The following is a 23532-nucleotide window of genomic DNA, read 5'->3' on the forward strand; positions in this document are numbered from 1 at the left end:
GATGAAGCATTTTTTATGTGTGTAAGTGGTGATTCCTATATCTTTCTTTGTGAATTGCCTGTTCGCATTCTTTGCTCATTTTTCTATTTGAATACTTACTTTTCAATGTTTTGTAGAAATTCTTAATATTCTGGACACTTTTTATATTGAATTTACTGGGGTGACACTGGTTAACAAAATTATATAGTTTTCAGGTGCACAATTCCACAACACATCATCTGTATACTGTATTGTGTGTTTACCACACCAAGTCAAGTCTTCTGTCATCACCTTTCTGGACATTTTTCTTTTGTCAGTTGTTTCAGTTGTAAGTATTTCCTTTTAGTCTTAGCATAGTTATTTTTAAGTTTTGATTTTATCATTCAGATAAAATGTGTTGTTGATCAATTAGCAAGTTTTCATTTTAATGTAATCTAAGTTATAATTTTTTTCCCTTATGGATTTCACTTTGTGGTTAATGTCAAGAAATCTACAACTACTCCGGGGTCGAAAATCAATTTTGCATGGTTTATGTTTTTGCTATTCATTGTTAGGCCATGCATTCATCTGGTAGCATTCATTTTTAAGTACCCTGTGAGGTAGAGATAAGTTTATTTTTTAAAACCTAGACAATTAACCCAATATCACTTACTGATGGCCTCATCTCCACTGATTTGTTGTGCTAATTCTGTTTTTTACATACATGTGTAACTCCTGGGCTTTCTGTTCTGTTCTGTAACTCTAACATTTTATCCCTGTAACAATACTGGCACAGTTTTACTTACTATTGCTTGTTTTCTTTCCTTTTGTACATTTTTGTTGATGCTCAACCTTGCAAAAGATTTATCAACTTAATTTTTTAAAAGAACATTCTTTTGTCATGCTTGAGTTTTTGTATTGTTAGTTTTCTGTATGTTTATTACTCCTTTCTATTTTCTTTAATTTTACTATTATTTTTATTATAGTTTATTGATTTTGATATTTGATATATTAATAATTAATCTTTATTTTCTAACATATACACTTCAAGGTACAAATTTTCCTCTGCTGACTTATCTATATCTTGTGAGTTTTCATATATGATTTTTTAATAAATTATTTATCTACATATTTTGTGATTTTTCTATTCTGATTTCTTCTATAACTCATAAATTATTCAGAATGTTGTCTTAACATTTCCAATTTCTGAGGGGTTTTTTGACCATAACTTTGGATTTTCTAGCTTTCTAAAATGATTTGATTAGTTTTTGTTTCATATACTTTAAGGTTCAGGAGTTCCATATTTTTCTGGGAATTAGTTTCTTTTGGAATTATTTAATCACACTGTTTATTCCTAATGACATTTGTTTTAAATTAATTTTTATTGCTAAGCTACTTTTCTCATTAACTGCAAATATTTGTTCTCTGGATGCTATGATAGGATAACATTCATATTATTCAAGATATTTTGGAAAGCCGAACTCTGATATAATGCAAAAGAGTAACAAGCATGGTGATATCATCTGAATATTAATGCATGAAAACCTCTAAAAGTTTATTATTATTAAATTAAGTGTGTTAAACATATTGTCTTATACTAGGGAAATTATACACACACATATATTTATTTATATTTTACTAGTATAAACTTTGAACTTTTTAAATAGGGTTCTATTTTCTAAGGAAGACATAAATTTACATGGTTCTGAATTGTGAAAACTTTGCTCCCAAAGCTTACCTTATTTCCCTCCTTCTCTCTATTGCCTATACATTTGAAAATCGTTTTATATACTTTCAGGCATGACCATTAGAATGTGAGCTCCATGAGGACAGAAATCTTTATGTGTTCAGCTTTTTGTGCTCTCAGGGTCTAGAACAGTGTCTGGCACCTAGTAAGCATTCAAAGAAATTTGTTCAATGATTGGACAATAAATGAATAAATGCTGTTACATAGCAGCTCAAATGCTACCATCAAAAAACTTGGAGGAAAAAAACTTTTCCTATAAAGTTTACATAAATTAGAAATTTATATTTCCCATTGGATAATCAAGTTTGTAATGTCTGGTAACATGATTTCTTCTCCTTTTCCTCTTTTTCTAAGCATGCATTTGAGCTTCCATGCATACTCCCTTTTCTCAGGCAAAGACGTTCTTTTCTACTTCAGAAGAGAAATACAACCAGTGTTGGAAGTAGACCTCCTGTTATTCCACTTTCTTCAGCCACTCTGAGGTCAAGAACTACATTGTTTCCAGTTATTCAACTTTTTTATATTGTTTCATTTATGCTGCTGAATCATGAACTGCCATAGGATCTAATTCTTCTTAAATCAGGTGTCTGCTCAAAGGGCCTTGTATGGTGTTCTGAGCATGCAGTGCCTACACTGTTAATTGACTGATTAGCTTTTGCTCTTATTCTGGAATTCCTAGTGTCTGCTCCATTACAAGGCTCAAAGACATCTAAAAGACCCATCTTCTTTCTGCATGGTATTAAATTGAACGCACTGTAGGGCTTAAAGAAACTCATTTATGAATGTATTAAATAGGGGGGCTGGGAGATATGATCTCTATCCTTTCTTACTCTAAAAATCCCATGTTTCTGTGGGTTATAGCAGTGTTGGGGGCCAAAAGGGGGATTTTTAAGTTGCACTCTTTGAAAGTCTGAACAAAATGACATCCTCATTTAGCAGACATCAAAGGCACCGATTGACTGAGTAACTGGCATCACATACTTGGAGCCTGGGGGATTGTGAATGATATAGTCCCACACATAGCTACACAAACCAAAGAGCTCTGATGTGATGTGAATCAGTTCTAGCTATGAATAACATGGTGCAGCACGAAGCTATGCAGCCACATCTAGCTTTCATTTAGTGCAGGATGACAGTCGACATTTTCATACTCTTGAAAGAATTACAGACTCTTGCAGTTACAGGCAACACTTTTGAATTCTGGTCCCATTTTCTACCCTTATTTTACATCTATAAGTTGTCTTTTTTTCAATAGTGCATTTCAAAATTGTAAGACTTGAGAGTAGCATATCAAAACCTTAGTTAATAGGAAGTGCTCAGAAACTGTGTGGGTCTCAATTATTATGATATCAGAAGACTGACCCTTTATGCAACAGAGGGCATGTCAGCCACATTCAGGAGAATGGCATAAAATGTACCCCTCACACACACATGTGCTTGGAAGGAATCTCCACTTGCTCTTTTTCCTATTTGTGAGCTCATGTACTGAGTATTTGAGCTGTTATGAATTCAGCTGCTTCCTGAGTTCATATAACATGCAAAATTTTTTACATGAAATTAGAAAACCTTTTTATCATCCCAATTAGGATTTTAAAATTTCTACTGTACCCTCCTCCTCACCCCATCAAAATGCTGAGTTAATGTACCAAGTTACAAAGAAGCAACCAATTTACAATTTTTGTTAGAGTAACATTACCTGCAATCACTGCATCAGCTTCAGCTATTGTACTTTATTAACTTGTTGCACAGCCCTTCAATTTGAACAACAGGAGAAGCACCTTTCAGTTGTCATGAATGAATGACACTGTCACTAAAGGAGGAAATTTAGCAAGAGAATTGTGCTCTTAAATAACATGCCTGAAAGGCAGCAATGGGGTAGCTTGTGAAATAGTCATGGAGGTTATTTACACCAGTCACATTACAATTTAATTGGACATCATGCTGTGTGTGCGAAAAAGAGCTTCAGGTGAGTGGCTGGAAGAGAATAAACTCTGTGGTACTCAACCCAAGAACTCTTACCTTGTTTTCATTGAAATTTGCAATAACTACTCCAACAAAAAGAGTCAGTCCAATCATACAGCCCAGGAATACAAAAACATGAATATAGATTCCATGCATCTGTATAAATGAAAAATATGGTCATTCATCAAAGCAAGCAAAAACATCTGCTGAAAGGATTATGTTCAAAGGATTCCATATGCTTGCTTACCGGCCCCACACGATGAATAATAACATCCCTCACTTCTACCCAGCCTTTCAAGGAGAGAACTTCAAACAATGCCAACATAGCATTTCCTACATTGTCGAAATTAAAGTTCCGAGGATTCGCCCTGAAAGTCATAAAGAGGAGTGTCCTGTGAAATTCCAATAAGTACCTTAAAGCCAATATCTGTACCTCTTTCCAATCTTGGGTGCAGGGTTATATTTACCAAATGGAAGGTGGGTTATATGGGATTCGTTTGCTAAATCATAATACTGTGTTAATGTGTTATAAATTACTAATTACATACTTAAATATTAGGTAATGATGGGGTGCTCTACATTGAAAAAAACAAAATGCTACCCAACTCAAGTTCTGGCTCCAGAGGATCTGCAACCATTTCTGGTTTGTCCTGATTATCCTGAAGATTGGAAATATTCTTTCAAGTTAGAAATTGTATAGGAGATTCTCAAAGGGGCTTTACAGTTTGGATAAGAATTTTGAAGTTGTTTTTTTAATTGGAAATCTTTTGAAATGCATAAATTACAGTTTTCTGCATTAGTACAGAAAATATAAAAAGAAGAGAGGTTTTGGCCACGTGATTTCATTCTGTATCCTTATGTGAACATTATACTGTGACGCAGTGATTCATTTAGAAGTTACTGAGATGACAAGACATGTTTGCTCATAATCTTTGTTTTCAGATCATTCTATAGCAGTTCGATTTTTTTCCTCATGTACACCGACTGTTCTCAATGGATGCTTCCTGCAGACCCCAGTGCACAATATGCTGTCTATACCCACAGCAGATTTGCGATTTATAAAACACTGTGGCCACACTTTTTCAAGGGGAGGGGATGTCACATTTCTTGTATTTCTGACATGTTTACATAATTTTTCTTCGTTACAAAAGTGATCCCTCCTACTGTAATATATTGCATTTCCCTTAGTCATTATGGGTCTTAGCTACCATTTTGGTTGCTTATAGAAGATTTAAGTGTTTTTTCTCTTCTCCCCTTATTAGATGCTATTTTAAATAGTAAAAGATTTAGACAACCAAACATTGGGAAATCATGATTATCACTACATTTCCTGAATTTGATGGAGAATTGAGCTCAGGATTATTGAAGAGAGTAGGCTTACTGAAGCTTGTCTAATTATATTTTGATATTTTTCCCTGGTAGCTCATTTATTAAAATTTAACCTTCATAAAAGGTAACTCATGTGGGGGTAATCTGGTTCAGTATTTTTCTACCAACTTTTATGTTTTCTAAACCACAGACCAATCACGGAATATATCTTTATAAGTTTTCTATTTTAAATACTAAATAGACTGGGATCTAATAAGAAAAACTGAAACTGAAACTGAAACTGACTTGCTCCTAAATGTATAAGGCTATATGGTCAAAATGTTTTCTACATAGTGCAAAAGCCCAACTCAGAAATTCATATTTTAGGATTCTGATTTATGTTTTTAAGTATGATATTATAAGTATATTCACTTTTCCAATAACTTTTCCTTTTAAAGTTCCAGTTAAATTTAATATATTTTACAGCAGACAGAAACTATAAGGATCCTACAGATGCCACTGCTTTCTTGACTAAGGATTTTTTTAACCAGCTGAGCCAGCTCTCAGATCTGATGTTGAACTTTCTTCCTTATCATTTCCTGTATGTAAAGTGATTTTTTTTAACTGAATTTGCAGCAAATCAAAGTATGTCTAGGTATAGCTTAAATATATACTTTTAGGCTAAACCAAGAAAAGTAAAATAGAGGATCATAGGCTTAAATAGTTGTAAGAATATATAACATTTAAGAAATCAGTATTTCTCAGCTTTAACCATATAAAATGTTTGTTTATGCTTTATTCATGCACCTAAAATTGGAAAGTTTAAAATTTTACCTACAACCTCTGAGGACTTCAGTGACTCCCAGACATCATACATTACTGAAATTTTACCTGTAGCTCTTCCATGATTTGGAAGGCTGTTTGAATATCACCCTTTTTGGTTATCTTTTAAAAGATTATAATCTTGTCTATCTAATTCAGAAAACTACGACACTGGTTCTGACCTCACAATTTGGTTAGTCTTTTACTTCCCAGTGAAAAATATTCTGAGGTTCCCAAGATCATGATAGGAGAGTTGCTCCTTCTTTGGGAAGATGGAGAAACCAAAAAGGAAATGAATTTAGCCTCTACCATTGGATGTGAAAATACAGGGAATGACATTATCTGAAATGGCTCCCTATATCTTACATCTCTGCAATCTAGTCTAAAAAATCAGAACCTTTTTGTACTTCCTAGAATATACTGATAGATATACACGTGTGTGTGTATATATATATGTGTGTGTGTGTCTCTGTGTGTTTGTATTTATATTTTGCCATGCACGTTGGCAATTGCAATTTGAGTTTCCTCAGTTTGCAACACCTTACTTCTGCCTAGCCCTTTGCATTCACCTGTTCATGACTCTTCCTTCTTTCAGCTGCCTAATTCCTTTTCATCCTTCAAAAGTTAACTGAGTGTCTTCTGCTCTGGGTTCTGTGCCCTGGTCCTGTCATCGTTGGGTTAGGTGTCTCTCCTGTGTGTGTTACTGAACTCTTTGCTCACTGTACCCTGTCCTGGCTGATATGCCAGGAAGCTATAGAAACTTACACTTCAGGCCCTTCCCTGGACAGATACCTTCCAAGATTCTGGAAGGGGCCCAGCAGTGAGTTCCTATGTTTTTGTTAAACTTACAGAAGTAACATAGTTTTATGTTACTTTTCTTAAAGAGTGTACCCAATTGTTTGAGCCATATAGATTCTACAAAAATTTAATCTTCTGCCTAGACTATATCACAGTGTAACTTAAAATCACCTATAGGTAAACTTTCATGTGAGCTTCAAGTGAGTTTAGGGGCTTATTTATGTAGAAACAAAGCCCTTAGCATATTATGTTAAATTATTTGTAATTTTATTTTCTGTTCTCCACTAAACTTTTGCCTTTTAAGGGTCAGGGGCCATAGCTGTCCCCAGTGACAGCATTAATAACTGGTGATTAGTAGGCATTCAATAAATACACTTACTATAAAACGTAGTACTTTGTTGATTTTTCTCTCATAAATTACATTTTACTATAGCTAAAACTTCTGCTTAAAACAAAACACACAATATTTATAATATATGACATGTTTAACTATTTTTACCAACCTAATTTTTATCTCAAGTCTGAAAGATTCCAAAGAAAATGAATGTATTTATCTGAAGAGAAAATACAGAAACCAGACTGTCTCCTGAATTACATAGTCCATATTTATGTCCTAATTATAATTATCAAATAATTCCTCTAGGTCAATGACCAGATAGAAGTTATTTCCTTAATCATAAATTAGGAAATCATAAATTTACGATTTCCTTAATCATAAATATAATTTATATACATTATATAAAAATATAAAATTATTACAAAATTTTGGCTGCTAACTCTTGACAAACTCACTAAAGAAGGACAATGTAAAAAGTATCATGGTTAAAGCTGACATTTATTTGATGGAAGATTTGTATTTCAATAAACTTAATCCAAGTCATAATTTTCCAAACAAATGGACAAAAGCTATTGTGATGGTGTTCAAATGGTGCCTCTTTATTCACTTAAGCTTTTAAAGTGTCATTGAATTTGAAACCCCTAATAACTTACATAAGATATTACATTTCAATTAACTGTGATTTTTAAAATCATAGGTAGCTGGGTTTATTAAATAGGTTGAATACCATCATTTACAATTGGAATAAACTTCACTTTTCTCCCAACACTGCCTTCTAGCGTGTCCTAGTTCTTGATATATTGGGGAGATACCAAAGCTTTTTAGATCAGTCTCGTTCTAAAAGTCTACTCCATTTTCCATCCAACTTTGGCTGTCAGAACCCCACACAAAGATCCCACCTTCAGCAACTCAGCCTTACTGGTGGTTTGAAAAGGGAGGAAGAGTGTTGGCTACTCTGTTACACACCTCTTCAGGCTCCCATCTGGTTTTTAAGAGACTGGAAGGAGACAAATGGAGTTAGAGTCTGTCTTTTATACTCCTGTACTCTGGCCTTTGGTGTTCTTATCACAGCAGCTGTTATTCTTTGTGGATTGCATTTGTGTGTTTCTAAGAAACACTCTATATATTAATCATGTTTCTAGCTTCTATAAACTTGATGCTTTGTCATTGGTCCTACATACATATGCTAAAAAGAACCTGCCTTGACCTCCTGCCTCCCTTATCACTCTCTTCCCAACCTTGAGAGGAGTCCTTTTTAGAGTGTGCTTTTCCAATACAAACTAGTCAGCCAAGAGTCCCATACCCTCAACCACCTACAGAATTAGGATCTCATGCTCCAGGCCATTATATACCTGCCTTAATCAACCTAGTGCCAGGTACCAAGTCATGAAGGCAGCCTCTATGTCCCAGAGCCCACTGAAATGATCAAATTAGCCAATCCTAAGCCTGATTGCCATGCCTCACCTTCCTTCCCATGGAAACCAAAATAAAGGCTCTTGGGAACTGTGAGCAACAAGATATCTTTTCGATGGTAATTGTCTCTTGCTCTGTTGATCTTACTATACCTGAAATTTTCCATTAACACACTATATTTTAAAGTCCTGAATGGGGGTGCCCCATTGTGCCATTCCTTCTGTGAGTGTAGTCTCTAGGTGATTCTCAGCTCCCACTCCTGGAAACACACCCACAGGGGTACCTGTTTCTCAGCACAGAGGACTTTGCAGCCAGGTTCCATTAAGATAGCTGAAATCAGGTAGTCCTGAACAGTGGCAACTTGGCCCTCTGAGAATGTCAGATAACCCTATCCTACAAGATAATATAGAGGTTCTTGCCCACAAAAGCCTCTCTTCCTGCCTTTCCAATCTCTGATACCAACTAGTCCTCCTGGAGGACCTTAGTTGGCTGGGGAAGGAAACACTTTTTTCCACGATAAAGGGAAGAAAGATGCCACAGCACTCTCTACTGAGTTTATTTATTTCATGATGTTATCTTTGAGTATAGAGTTTTCTTTTGCATGACCTGGGTGAGAGAGGCGGATAATTTTTTAGTAAGTTCTGCTGGGGTTGCCTAGTGGATTTCTTTAGAATACTTTAACTCCTATTAACCTCATTTTTAAGGTCCTAGCCAAAATTCTAAAACATTAAGAAAAGAAATCTCATATGATGTACTGATTTAAACAAATTATAGTATAATGAGTTTTCACCTCACAAAAAGATAAATGTTTTATGCTTCTTTAACTTTATATTTTAATGTAAAAGAAACTGATTTTCTAGATAGCACAGAGATAAGGATAGTTCCATGTGTTATATACATACTTCTCTACAGTTGAAGAAGCCACACATCCAAAATTAATTTATTTCTTTATAATTCTTTGATATTTAAAAAAATAAAAACCCAGTATGAATTGTATTGAATTGTTTATAAAAGTGACTTTCACTTTTAGAGAAATGTCAAAGCAGTAAGAAGTCCTAAGGGTACATATGGGTAAAATGTTATTTCTTTTAAAGAGTTGACATTTAGTAGAGAATATGAATTGTGACAAAAGCAGAGTAGTTGCTGTGGTTTCCTCATTATTTTAAGAGGTATAATGAAATAAAAAGAAAGCAGGTAATCATTTAAAAGGACAAATGCAGTTGATAGAGCATTCAGTTCATCAGTGAAGCAGACTAAGATATTCCATTCATGGTCATTAGTAAGAAAAGAAAGAAGGTAATGGATACTTCCAGCTTTGATGTAAGATCTTTGAAAACTCATTTTCAAGAAAGAAATTTTAAAGAGAGAGTTAGAGATAATGTGTTATTCATTTATAGAGTTTCAATAATGAAAATCCTTCAGTGTCAATGGGTTTTAAAATTGAAATAGCTTTATGATTTCAGTAGGCTTCTCTACAACTGTTGTGAGGGCATCAGACTCTCCTTTAAAGATATAAACTCAGGATGAGTTTAGTTTTAATTAAAATTTTAAAAAGTTAAATTAAAATTTGATTAAAAATTTGATTGAGGAGACTTCAATATTGCAGAGGAGTGAGTGGAAGTCACACTGACTTCCTCCCAGGACCAAACTGGAATTGCAACTAAATTGTGGAGAAATAAGCTGGAAAACAATGGAACAATAGCAAGAGAGGGGCCTTAAAACCTGGGACAGACAGAGGAATTGGCTTTAGCACAACCTAACTGGTAAAGAGTGTGGTAGAAGTTCAAGAAGGTGGCTTGGACACCCACAGGCAACAGTGCCTGAGGGATATTGAAACAGCCAGCTGGATCCCCCTGAGAAGAGCAGGGTCTAAACCAAAGGTGGGGATTTCTAGCCTACAGCACCAGAGCCCAAAAAGCAGCCATCCGTGAAAAGTGTAGGGGTGCTCTCTGCCAGAGACAGGTGGCTGGAGACACAAAAAGCTGTTTTAAGGTACAACACAAAAATTTGTAGTGGCAGCCACTTACCCTGAGCTCTGGCAAAGGTGGGGGCAGGGTGGGCTGGAGCCATCTGAGGAAAGACTAGGGAGGGAGCCTTTGGGGAAAGAACTGAGAAAGTGGCTGGCAGTATGCTGGTGCTGACTCACCCCCCATTCCTCAGCTACCATCTTGCTCAAGCAGACCACTCCCCTGAGCAGCTGCAGCAGGAAAAGACACAATAGCCCTGTCACCAGGAGGCTCTGACCTCACCAGGTGTTGCCCAGGCACAGATGATTAGTATAGAGCGGCAGTCACAGATAGTAGATCCATAGCTGAGGAAGACACAGGGTAGTCTAGAGTCACTTGAGGAAAATCTGGAGGTGGAGACTTTGGGGAGAGAACTGAGGGAGTAGCTGGGGGATCCCAACACTGACTCCTCACCCATATGGCAACAGACATATTGCTCAGGCAGACTACTCATACACTGAGTGGCAGCAGCATGAGAGAACCCAAAAACCCTGTCCACAAGAGGGACTCTGCCATGCCCTGTGGTGCCTAAGCCTGACTGCTGAGGACAGAGATACTAGATTAACAGCTGGAGGAGAAAGAAACAGACAGTAGATTACTGGAAGTCTCTTAAAGACCACTTAAGGTCAGAAAGGGCCAACGGCTGTCATCATAAGAGGCAGATACAGAAAGAAACAAAAAAAAAGCAGTCTCCTATCATAGAAGTTCACACCACAAGGTCAAGAAGTCAAGACAGATATATTTAAAAAGAAGAAGCAAAAAAAGAAGAGTATCACAGATAATGGGAAGACAAAGAAACACTTCCTAATTGAAGGGAAAGGAGAAATTCCCAGAAAGAGAACAAAATGAAATAGAGGCTAGTAAACTATCATGTACTGAGTTCAAAATAATAGTTCTAAGGAAGCTCAGTGAGCTCGAAGCAAATTCCCAAAACTACAGGGAAACTATAGGAATTTACTTCAAACTATATCAGCATGGAAAAGGACACAAACTATCAATAAGAGACAAGAAGAAATGAAGAATACAATTTCTGAATTGAAGAACTCAGCAGAAGGAATCAAAAGCAGGTTTGATGAAGCAGAAGATTGAGTCAATGAGCTGGAGGACAAGGTAGAAAAAATCTCCCAGAAAGAACAAAAAAAATGAAAAGAGACTCAAAAAGAAAGAAGAGGCATTCAGAGAAATGGAGGACAACCTGACGCAATAATATCCATAAAACAGGGAAACCAGAAGGAGAAGAAGAGGAGCAGGATATAGAAAAACATTTTTGAAAAAGTAATGATGAAAAACTTCCCTAATTTGAGGAAAGAAAAAGTAATGCAAGTCCAGGAAGCACACCTCTGTGTTCCCATTCAAGAGGAAACCAATGAGGCCCACTCCAAGACACATCATCATTAAAATGGCAAATATCAAAGACAAACAGAGAATCCTAAAGGCAGCAAGGGAGAAAGAGGTAGTAACATACAAGGGAGCCCCAATATAGCTAGCAGCTGACTTCTCAACAGAAAACAGTACAAGCCAGAAGAGAATGGCGAGAAATATTCCACATAAGGAAAAGCAAGCCAAGACAACTCTACCCAGCAAGGCTCTCAATTAAAATGGAAGGCAAAATAAGGGGTTTCCTAGACAAAAGAAGGCTAAAAGAATACACTTCCAGCAAACCAGCACTACAAGATATGCTAAACGGGTTGCTTTAAGAACAGGAAGAAAAAGAGTGAGAAAGAGAGGATCACAGGTACAAAGGAGATAAATGAATAAGTGCCTATCAATAATAGCATTAAACGTAAATGGATTAAATGCTCCAATCAAAAGACCTGGGTTAGCTGAATAGATAAGAAAACATGACCCACACTTATTCTGCCTTCAAGAGACTCACTTCAGAACAAAACGACCTACACAGATTGAAAGTAAAGATAAGTAAAAACATGTTTGAAGCAAATGGACAGAAAAAAGAAAGCAGGGGTAGCAATACTTATATCAGACAAAATAGATTTCAAAACAAAAGCCATAAGAAGAGACCCAGAAGGATACTTCATAATACTCAAAGGAATTCTCCATCAAAAAGATAAAAAAATATTGTGAAACTATATGTACCCAACATAGGAGCACCCAACTATATAAGGAAAATCTTGGAGGACTTCAAGAAATATATAGACAGCAACACACTGATAGTAGGGGATTTTAACACCCCACTGTCAAAAATGGACAGATCTTTCAAACAAAACATTAACAAGGATATTGTGGAATTGAACAACAGTTTAGATAAAATTGACTTAACTGACATATATAGAAACTTTCATCCCAAAGAAGAAACATATGCAATCTTTTCAAATATACGTGAAACATTTTCAAAGATAGACCACATGATAGGACACACAACAAGCCTCAAGGAATTGAGGAAAATTGAAATAATAACAAGAATTTTCTCAGACCACAAGGGCTTGAAACAAGAAACCAACCTCAAGGAAAAAACTCAAAAACATTCAAACTCATGGAGACTGAAAAGCACACTATTAAACAATGAATGGGTCAATAATGATCAAAGAAGAAATCAAAAAGTTTCTGGAAACAAATGAAAAGGAACACACCACAATCCAAAACCTATGGGACACAGCAAAAGCAGTCCTGAGAAGGAAGTTCATAGCAATACAGGCCTACCCAGAAAAGACAGAAATATTTCAAATAAACGGCCTAACTGTACACCTTCAAGAACTGGAGAAAGAACAAATAAACAAAGCCTAGAGCAAATAGAAGGAAGGAAATAATCAGGATCAGAGCAGAACTGACTGACATAGAGACTAAAAGAACAATTCAAAGGATCAGCCAATCCCAGAGCTATTTCTTTGAAAAGATAAACAAAATAGACAACATTTTAAACAGACTCATCAAGAAAAAAAGGGAGAGGACCAAAATAAATAATATCAGAAATGAAAGAGAAGAAATAACAACTGATACAACAGAAATACGAAGGTTTGTAACAAATTACTATGAACAATTATATGCCAAGAAATTTGAAAACCTTGATGAAATGGACAAATTTCTAGAAAAACATAACTGTCCAACACTGAATGAAGAAAAAGTGGAAAGCCTGAACAGAGTGATAACAGCTGGTTAAATCAAAGCAATAATTTAAAAACTCCTGGCACACAAAAGCCCTGGACTAGATGGTTTCACAGGAGAATTTCACAAAACACTTAAGGAAGAGCTAACTCCTGTCCTTCTCAGACTATTCCAAAAAATCCAAGAAGAAGAAGACTCCCAAACCCTTTCTATGGGGCCAGTATCATCCTAATCCCAAAATCAGATCATGACAAAACAAAGAAAGGAACTACAGTCCAAAATCACTGATGAACATAGACACTAAAACCCTCAACAAAATATTGGCAAACTACATCCAGCAGTACATTAAAAAAATCATTCACCATGATCAAGTGTGATTTATCCTAGGGATTCAAGGATGGTTCAATATTTGCAAATCAATAAATGTAATAGATCACATAAACAAAAGGGAAGACAAAAATCACATGATCATATGAATAGATGTGAAAAAGGATTTGATAATGTATGGCATCCATTTATAATAAAAGCATTCAGTAAAGTGCGAATAAAGGCAGCATACCTCAACATAATAATAAAGGCCATATATGAAAAACCAACAGCCAACATCATACTCTATGGGCAAAAACTAAAAGTTTTCCCACTAAGATCGGAAACAAGACAAGGATGTCTGCTTTCATCACTTCTATTCAACATAGTATTGGAAATCTTAGCCACAGGGATCAGACAAAAAAATAAAAAGAAATAAAAGGCATCCAAATTGGAAAAGAGGAAGTAAAACTATCATTGTTTGCAGATGACATGATAGTGTACATAGAAAACCCCACAGACACCACCAAAATACTACTTGACCTAATAAGTGAATTTGGCAAAACAGCAGGCTACAAAGTCAATATTCAGAAACAGAAGGCATTTTTGTACACCAACAATGAAATATCAGTAGCAGAAGTCAGGAAAAAATCCCATTGGCTATAGCAAGAAGAAAAATAAAGTGCTTAGGAATAAGCTTACCCAGGGCAGTAAAAGATCTGTACACAGAAAACTATACAACAGTGAAGAAAGAAATTAAGGAAGACACAAATAAATGGAGGCATATACTGTGTCCATGGATTGGAAGAATTAACATCATCAAAATGTCTACACTCTGCAAAACAATTTACAGATTCAATGCAGTGCCTATTAAAATACCAATGACATATTTCACAGACATAGAACGAACATTTAAAAAAATTTTATGGAACCATAAATGACCCAGAATAGCCACAGCAATTTTGAGAAAGGAAAACAAAGCAGGACGGATCACAATACCTGACACCAAACTATATTACAAGGCCACTGTAATCAAAACAGTCTGGTACTGGCATAAGAACAAACACATATAACAATGGAACAGAATAGAGAGCCCAGAAATAAATCCATGTCTTTATGGTAAATTAATATTTGACAAAGGGGGCAGAAGCATAAAATGGTGTCAAAATAGAGTGTTCAAGAAATTGTGTTGGGAGAGCTGGACAGCTATATACAAAAAAATGAAATTCAACCATCAACTAACACCATACACATAAATAAACTCTGGATGGATAAAAGACTTAAATATAAGTTACAACACCATAAAAGTCCTAAAGGCAAACATAGGCAGGAATCTGTTAAATATCCCACGCAGCAATATTTTAACCAATATGTCCCCTGGAGCAAGGGACATAAAGGAAGGACTAAACAAATGGGACTTCATCAAAATAAGAAGCTTCTTTACAGCTGAGGAAAACATCAGCAAAATGAAAAGGGAGCCAACCATATGGCAAAGTATATTTGCCAATGATACCTCAGACAGGAGTTTGATCTCCAAAATATATAAAGAACTCACACAACTCCACTCCAGGAAGACAAACAAACCAGTTAAAAAATGGGCAAAGGACCTAAACAGACGCTTCTCCATGGAGGACATACACAGGGTCCGGAGACATATTAAATATGCTCATCATCACTAGCCATCAGGGAAATGCACATTAAAAGCACAATGAGATACCACTTCTCACCACCCAGAATGGCCATCATAAACAGATCAACAAACAACAGGTGCTGGCGAGGTTGTGAGAAAAGGCAACCCTAGTACCCTGTTGGTGGAAATGCAGACTGGTGCAGCCACCATGGAAAACAGTTTGCAATTTCCTCTAAAAGCTAAAAATGGAACTGCTCTTTGACCCAGAGATTCCAGTGCTGGGATCCCTAAGAATCCCAAAGCATCAATTCAAAAGAACCTATGTGCCTAATGTTTATAGCAGCACAATTTACAATAGCCAAGTGCTGGAAGCAGCCTAAATGCCCATCAGTAATGAATGGATCAAAAACTATGGTACATTTACGCAATGGAATACTATGTAGCAGAAAGAAAAGAAAAGAAAAGAAAAGAAAAGAAAGAAAGAAAGAAAGAAAGAAAGAAAGAAAGAAAGAAAGAAAGAAAGAAAGAAAGAAAGAAAGAAAGAAAGAAAGAAAGAAAGAAAGAAAGAAAGAAAGAAAGAAAGAAAGAAAGAGAAAGAAAGAAAGAAAGAAAGAAAGAGAAAGAAAGAAAGAAAGAAAGAAAGAAAGAAAGAAAGAAAAGAAAGAAAGAAAGAAAGAAAGACATACTACCCTTTGTGACAGCGTGGATGCAACTGGAGAGCATTATGCTAAGTGAAATAAGCCAGGGGATGAAAGACAAATACGATATGGTCTCGTCTATAGGTAGAACCTAATCAACAAAACAAACAAGCAAGGAAAATATAACCAGCATCTTTGAAAGAAAAAAGAAACTGACAGAAATGAGAGGGAAGAAGGGAGAAGGGTAATGGGGAAAGGAAGGGGAAGCGTCAAATCAAGGAACATGTATGGAGGACCCATGGACAAATCCAAAGTGAGGAAGGATTGAGGGAGGGAGGAGTGGGTAGGTGGGGCAGAGGAAAATAGTGGCAGGTAAATGGGGACAAATGTATTTGAATAATAAAAAAATAAAATAAATTGGATTGAAAAATATACTTTTAATCTTACTAATCTTTACAGCCATGTGAATCCAGATGTAAACTTCTAAAGTATTAGAAAAATACTCCAATATATTTCATTAGTTTCGTGAACAAATGTGGGTCTGTGTACCACTTACTTTCATATTTACTGTACTTTTGCATCCTGTTGTAGTTCAGTGCTTTTCCTTAAATGTATTTTAAATCTCTATCAGAGTTATGTTAGTTTCATGTTATATTATACTGATTTAAAACCTTATAATGACAAATTAGCATTGTTAGAGATTTTTTTCCTGATATCTTACCAAACACGGGGCACCCAAAATCCAGGTTTTTTCTCTCCAGGTCTTAATTTTAAATTTAGGTTCTTGGACACACTTACATTAATTCTGAATATACCATTGCAATCTTCCTAAAAGAGAAAAAAAAAGAGAGAGAGAGAGAGAGAGGTGGGGGAGGAAACCTGGTCAGAAAATGAACTCAGAAAAGATAAAAGATAAGAAACACATTTCACATAGAATAATAAAGGTCTTTATTTGACAACAGTAATGTGGACAACTAACCAGGAAGCAGTAATAAAGATTCCAGAGCTGAGTGGTGAAAGTTGATGCTGAAAACATTAGCAAGTGGGCAAAAGATTTGAACTGACATTCCTCCAAGCAAAATATATAAATGGCCAATGAGCACATAAAAAGATGCTCAACATCATAGTCATCAGGGAAATGGAAATCAAACCCACAATGGGATAATGCTAACACCCACTAAGAAGGCTAAAATGAGGGCCTCCCCAAACACCTGAAATTATCTTCTGGAGGGTGGGCCCACTAGTTGAGTATTCTAGGAACCCATCTGTATCAGTGTGTCAGCTGGCGTTGTGAGAGGCTGTGTTTGGCTTCATTGAATTTTTTTTTTTTTAATACTCTTTGAACACATTTGCCTGTTTCATGATGGATGATTTACAAGCACACTTACCTACACTGCACTGAGTGTTCAGCAGTTTTTGACCAAAATCAGCATGATCCCCATGTCCCACCATCCCTATTCACCCGATCTTGCCCCGAGTGACTTTCGTTTGTTTCCCTGGATGAAAAAAGTCCTCAGAGGGAAACATTTTGCTGATGTGGAAGAGGTGAAACAAAAAACGGTAGAAGCACTAAAAGGCATCAAAATTGATGAGTTCAAAAACTGTTTTGAGCAGCTGAAAAAAAATGTCTTGATAGGTGTGTTGCAACAGATGGAGAGTACTTGGAAGATGGCTGAAGTTTAAACATGTAAGAAGAAATCCAGATTTTTTAAATAAATAATTTCCATTCATTGGGGTCCCTCCTCATGTAATTAAAAAATTAACAACAAGCTTTAATGGGGATTTGCGGAATTGAATATTCATATTAGAACTCACATACACTGCTGGTGGGGATGGAAAATGGTGTAGCCACATTAGAAAAAATATTGCATCAGTTTCTTAAGTGACCAAAGTGTTACCATATGACCCAGAAATTCTACTCCTACCCAAGAGAAATGAAAAAGAATGTACGTGCAGAAACTTATACATGAACATTTATATCACTATTATTATAAATAGCATTATTTATAACAGTCAAAATGTGGAGAAATCCACATGTTCATCAATAGACAAATACATAAATGAAATGTGGTCTATTCACACTACTGAATATATTTCAGCCATAAAAAGAAATGAAGTACTGAGACATGCTACAATATGGATGAATCTTGAAAATATTATGCTTAGTTTAGAAAGCTAGACAACAAAGACTACATATTGCATGATTCCACTCATATAAAAGTCCAATACAGGTAACTCTATAGATACATAAAATAGTCAGTGGTTTTTAGGGATAAAATTGTCAGGGGGATAAGGTTTTAGGGGGTGACAGTTAAAAGACACAGGGTTTCTTTATGAAATGATAAAAATGTTCTAAAATTTACTGTGGTGATGGTTGTGCAATGCTGAATATTCTAAAAACCATCAAACTGTACACTGTAACTGGGTGAATTGTGTGAATTATATCTCAATAAAACTATTTAAATGGATTTTAAGAAATAAAACATTAGTAAGAAGTTTTTGACTCATTTTTTGTCTTTTGCTTTCCTCCTATGATTTTTGTGTCTTTGATTATGATTGTCATATTTAAACCTAAATCCCCTTTCTGGGTTCAAAGTGTAAATAGTTGAGTATTTCAATAGAACTTCAAATTTTAACCTGTTTAAAGTCACCTTCAACCTTAAAACATGTATCATCCTGGCTTCCCTACTCCTATCTGTGGACCAACATCTTGTCAACACCCCAAGATCAAGATCTCAGGGTTGTTTGTGGCTTTTCCCTATTCACATGGTCCATGTTCTCCACTCTCGTTTCAACTAGTTTAATACCAACATTACACCTGTTTAGATTATCAACAAAATTATTTTAAATAAAAGACCTTACTAAAATAATATACCTTTAACTTATAAAGCATAGATGAACTTACCTATAACTATCCAAAGACAAACATAACTGACATTTTGGTGTACATCCTTTCAGTCTTTTTCCTATGCATATATGTTTGCGCAGTTTTTATTGTTTCATAATTCACTTCTTCAGTTAAAATACATTCCAATTATCTCCTACATATTCATCTACCATGTTATTCCAAACGGCTGTGCTGTGGTATACCATATCAAGCCCCCATGATGAAGTTTGCCTTATTGCCTCTTCCAATTTATTTTTCTGAGTCCACCACAGACCACCTTTGATTGTGTGAGGCAGCCTGGTGTCCTGGTAAAAAACATGGACTGTAGAGTCAGGCTGCCTGGACGTGGATCTCAGCTTCCCCACTTATTGAAGGGTGACCTTGGACAAGTCACTGAACCTTTGTACATCTGTTTTCCTCCTCATTAGAATGTGCTTAACCATGATAGTTCTTGGGACAATAGCTGTACTTTGTGAGTACCAGTGTTTGCTTCCTCTTCCTATGAACCTTTGATGACTTCTCATTTTTCATCAAAGAAATTCCAACCCCCATACACTGCCGTTCTAGGATCCAGAGGATCTCTTCCTAAACTATACTTCTGGCCTTGTTTTTCAGTTTATTTTGACATGGGAAGAAAGTGAAGTTTAACTTGTACTATCGGGGGTTGGGCTAGGTTCTTTAAATAAATAAACTAGTTTAATCTTTATAATATCACTGTGTGAAAGTGCTATAGAGAAACAAAGAAACAAATAGGTTCCCAGGGATTAAGTGATCAGAACAAGGCATCATACCCACTTTCTCCATTCTACCTACTTTACTTAGAAGGCCCTTTCCTGCTAGAATGCTCTCTCCTCCTTAAAGTCTTCAGCACAGCACCCCCAGGTGGAAGCACTATTTCCCATACTTGAAAGACAACATTACTTTCACTTCTCATGTACTCTTTTTTTTTTCTTTTTAGAAATTATTTATTGATTTTTAGAGACAGAGAGGGAGGGGGAGACAGAAAGAAACATCAGTTTGAGTCCCGCTTGTTTGCGCACGCACTGGTCGATTCCTCGGCTGCCTCCTGCGGGCACCCTGACCAGGGACTGAACCCACAGCCTTGGTGCATCGTCAGCTGACGCTGCAACCAAAGGCACTGCACGTCACTTCCATATTAAAACAACCTGTTTTCCTATCGTAACACTGCACGTGAAGTTTTTTAGACTATATTTGAAACAACTGAATTTGCATTCGGTTCCCTGAATGCAAATCCAAGTGTTGGCTGGTATTCACCTTGATGCTATTTCTGATTACAGTGGGCCTCTACCCAACTCATTTCTATATAAAATTTGCTATTTTACTTTAATGTCCACAATTTCCTACTCCACTCCTCTCCCTTTCTTTTTTACTGGTAATAGAACTCTAACTGGGCATTAAGATACACTTACAGTTTTCCCTTTTAAAGGTATTACCTTACATAATTAAGGCATTTGCAGATGATGACGTCTTCAGAGCAACGTACCCCTGGGTATCTTAAGCGCTAAGTGTAATGGCACTTAGTTCATACAGCAACTGGCATTCTTGTGGGGGAAGGGAAAACAGTTTTGTATGTACATTCCCTTTCCCAACTAAGTGCAATCAAAAAGAGCCACTGAGTCAGTTTAAGGTAAGAAAAGGAAATAGAACAAATACTGTCTACGGCCACCATCTTTTAGTGACATTTTGTTGTTCTTGTCAGATTCAGTTCATTGTCATGAAGGCCGCAGCACTGCGCTGAGAAGTCACACGTGAGCTACGAAACGGGACGGCCCCGAAGAACTAGTACCCACTGTTCGCTCTCAGGAGAACGTGGGTCGGAACAGGGATAAGTGTTGTGCCTTGAACGCCAGACACCCTATACAAACCATCTGCGCCACAAGCTGTCATGAGGGACAGGCGCAGGCGCAGCTGGGCTCTGCATCACCTCCGGAAGCTCCGAGAGTTCACGGTGCCGCCAGGGTTCACTTCAGATCTAGCAGCATCACCGCCGGGTAAAAATATGGAACGCTTCACGAATTTGCGTGTCATCCTTACGCAGGGGCCATGCTAATCTTCTCTGTATCGTTCCAATCTTAGTATATGTGCTGCTGAAGCGAGCACTCATGTACTCTTTTAAATTCTGACTTCATGTTACAGTTACTTAAACATGAAACACATTCTGATTGGACAGAAAATGCTGCCAAGCCAGGGCAGTGACTTACACATTTTTCCAGCCCTCATTTTGCCAATCATGGTGCTTTGTACGTAACTGACATTTGATAACTATTTGTCAAAAGGTATCATCAGAGTTTTTTTTTACAAGGCTTTAGTGACTAAGTTATGGGCTCCATATCTCTACCTAAAGTGATCTCTAGATTTCTGCTGTCAAGTTTTAAGAAAAGGAGCAGAGGGAAGAAGTGCTCAGGCAGACATGAAGAAAATAATGTATTCCCCACCTGGAAAACATAGCCCCAACAGTTCAAGTTTTGACATCTTTAAACATTAAACAGTGTGATCCAAATGTTGGGGTATCTAGTTTCCCCTTTTCCCTTTGTCTCTTCTTTTGCAAAGGTGGACTGAAGTTCAGAGGGAGACCTGATATTACCTTCATCCACATGGTCTTTTTGGCCTTGGCCTCCTATATTAGGACTAGAAAAAAACTTGTCTTGATGTAAAGACACAAACCACATCTCACTATGCCATTTTCTGCCTCATGTTGATGATTTCTATGATGGCTAAGTTTTCTTAGGTGTTCTTTATGAGCCTACTGCTGAGTCCTCATTGCTCTGGGAAAGAGGATAAAAGCATCTGTGTGTTTGTCCATCCATTGTGTGTTCTCTGTCTCCTATCCAAGTCATCAATCTTTAGCTTGGGCTGGAGATGAGTGGGTAAATAAAATTACAATGTTCTTAGGCCAGTATTAAATAAAATGAGTCATCAAGACTCCTACTAGGTTTCATCCTGCAATGTTGTTATTATCTTTTTGACCTCTATTGAGTGTGGATCTAAAATAACCCTTCCTCCCTTATGCAAGCTGTGAACTAATGAATCAGTTCCATATGACTTTCCTCATTAGCTATTTTGGTACATCATGATCTTTATACCATACTCCTGGTTATGTCTTCTTAGGTTTATCGAAGTTCCTCTGGGGAGAGAAGTTAAAGGAAGTAAAGACTTAGGTGTGCCTTGTGAAACAACAGAAGGTTTGCCCTACCTATGTATGTCTCTTCTGTTCTACCACTTCCTGAAATCCTCATTATGAATATAATTTATAATGTATATTGACTGCACAAAGATGTTATCTATATTTTATAATTTTTAAAATTATAACAAATTGTTATAATTTTTAAAATTATAACAAATTGTTATAATTTTTATAATTAGAAGCCTGAAAATGTAGGTATTTTCAGATTGACATAAAATATATATTAGATAGTCATAGTTGTTTGAAATGTGGGAATACATATTGTAGTTGAGCTTTATTAATCCTTTCAGAAATATGTGTTTTAATGGACTCAGGGCATTATTTCACCTGTATGAATGAGGAAATACTTTTGCTAGTATATACATCAGCAGTATTTGGTTTACTTCATTAGTCTATTTAAAATACAGGAGAGAATCTTAAACAAAATGGGACACTGGATAGCATAGAAGAGGTTGGCAATTATTAACCAAACTCAGTTCCTTTTTCCCCCTCAGAATATACCACTAAACTACATATTGCAGTCTCCCTTCCTGCCTGGTGAGGTTATGCTTTTTCCAGCAGAATGTGGGTTGTAATGAGATGGGCTGCTTATAAGCTCAGCGTAAGCCCCCTCAAATAAAGATGATTCTTTATTTTTTGTTTTAAAGATTTAATTTATTTTTAGAGAGGGGAAGTGAGGGAGAGAAAGAGGGAGAAAGATCAATGTGTGGTTGCCTCTTGAGCACCCTTTACTGGGGACCTGGCCCTCAACCCAGGCATGTGCCCTCACTAGGAACCAAACTGGTGGCCCTTTGGTTCACAGGCACTCAGTCCACTGAGCTACACCAGCCAGGGATGATTCTCTGTTCTTATGGGTCAGCTAAACAAAGAAGACTTTGAAACAGCAAAGGGTAGGGACACAAAATGGAAGAAACTTGAGTGCTTGAAAGGTTATTTGGAGGAGAGCTGTCCAACTTACCCAAGATGCAATATATTCATTTCATTATGTTCATCTACTGAAATATTGGGGTTGTTCCAGCAGCTAGCCTTCCCTTAACTGACACTAACTGACTAAAGGAAAAAGCAGTAGCAAAAATATCCAAGCCTGGGTCTTTGTTAGTTATCTTAATGGGGAAGATTCTGGGCAGCTAAGAGCTAACACAAAGCCTTGACTTTGAATGCTGGAGTAGAGAAGTATTATAAAGAGGTGTGAAAGTCAAACTTTGCCTTTTGTACTTTTGGGGATGGGGGTAGTTTGTGGACAACAGAGGCAGGATTAAGTTTGGGAAAACCCAAAGGAAAAGTATCTGAGGTTCAAGATCTGGAATCTTGGGTAACTCTGCAGAATATGTAAGTAGTAGATTGACACTGGAATAGGAGGGAAGAGTAGAATTTCCTGAGATGTACTTTTAATCTTACAAAGCTTTGTGGGACCAGGAGGGACATGCTGCATGCTTTAAGCAAAAGGAGTTCATA

At 36.5% G+C, this 23532-nt stretch overlaps 1 protein-coding gene and 1 non-coding gene across 4 annotated transcripts in view; both read right to left on the reverse strand.

Moving 5' to 3' along the window:
* Positions 1–23532, reverse strand: part of NALCN (sodium leak channel, non-selective) — a 407611-nt gene that overhangs the window by 28960 nt on the left and 355119 nt on the right. For all 3 annotated transcript variants that reach the window (XM_054574357.1, XM_054574356.1, XM_054574358.1), the window contains 3 exons: positions 16707–16813; positions 3915–4035; positions 3725–3823 (listed from right to left, as the gene is read on the reverse strand). In XM_054574357.1, coding sequence (XP_054430332.1) covers positions 3725–3823; positions 3915–4035; positions 16707–16813 — 327 coding nt within the window. The remainder of the gene's footprint in view (positions 1–3724; positions 3824–3914; positions 4036–16706; positions 16814–23532) is intronic.
* On the reverse strand, positions 20887–20993 carry LOC129071224 (U6 spliceosomal RNA). The gene has a single exon (XR_008529224.1). It is a non-coding gene; the product is annotated as a U6 spliceosomal RNA (small nuclear RNA).

This window comes from Pteronotus mesoamericanus, unplaced genomic scaffold (assembly GCF_021234165.1).
Source record: "Pteronotus mesoamericanus isolate MK-2021 breed Mesoamerican mustached bat unplaced genomic scaffold, CSHL_Meso_final contig_26, whole genome shotgun sequence".
NCBI classification, from domain to species: domain Eukaryota; kingdom Metazoa; phylum Chordata; class Mammalia; order Chiroptera; family Mormoopidae; genus Pteronotus; species Pteronotus mesoamericanus.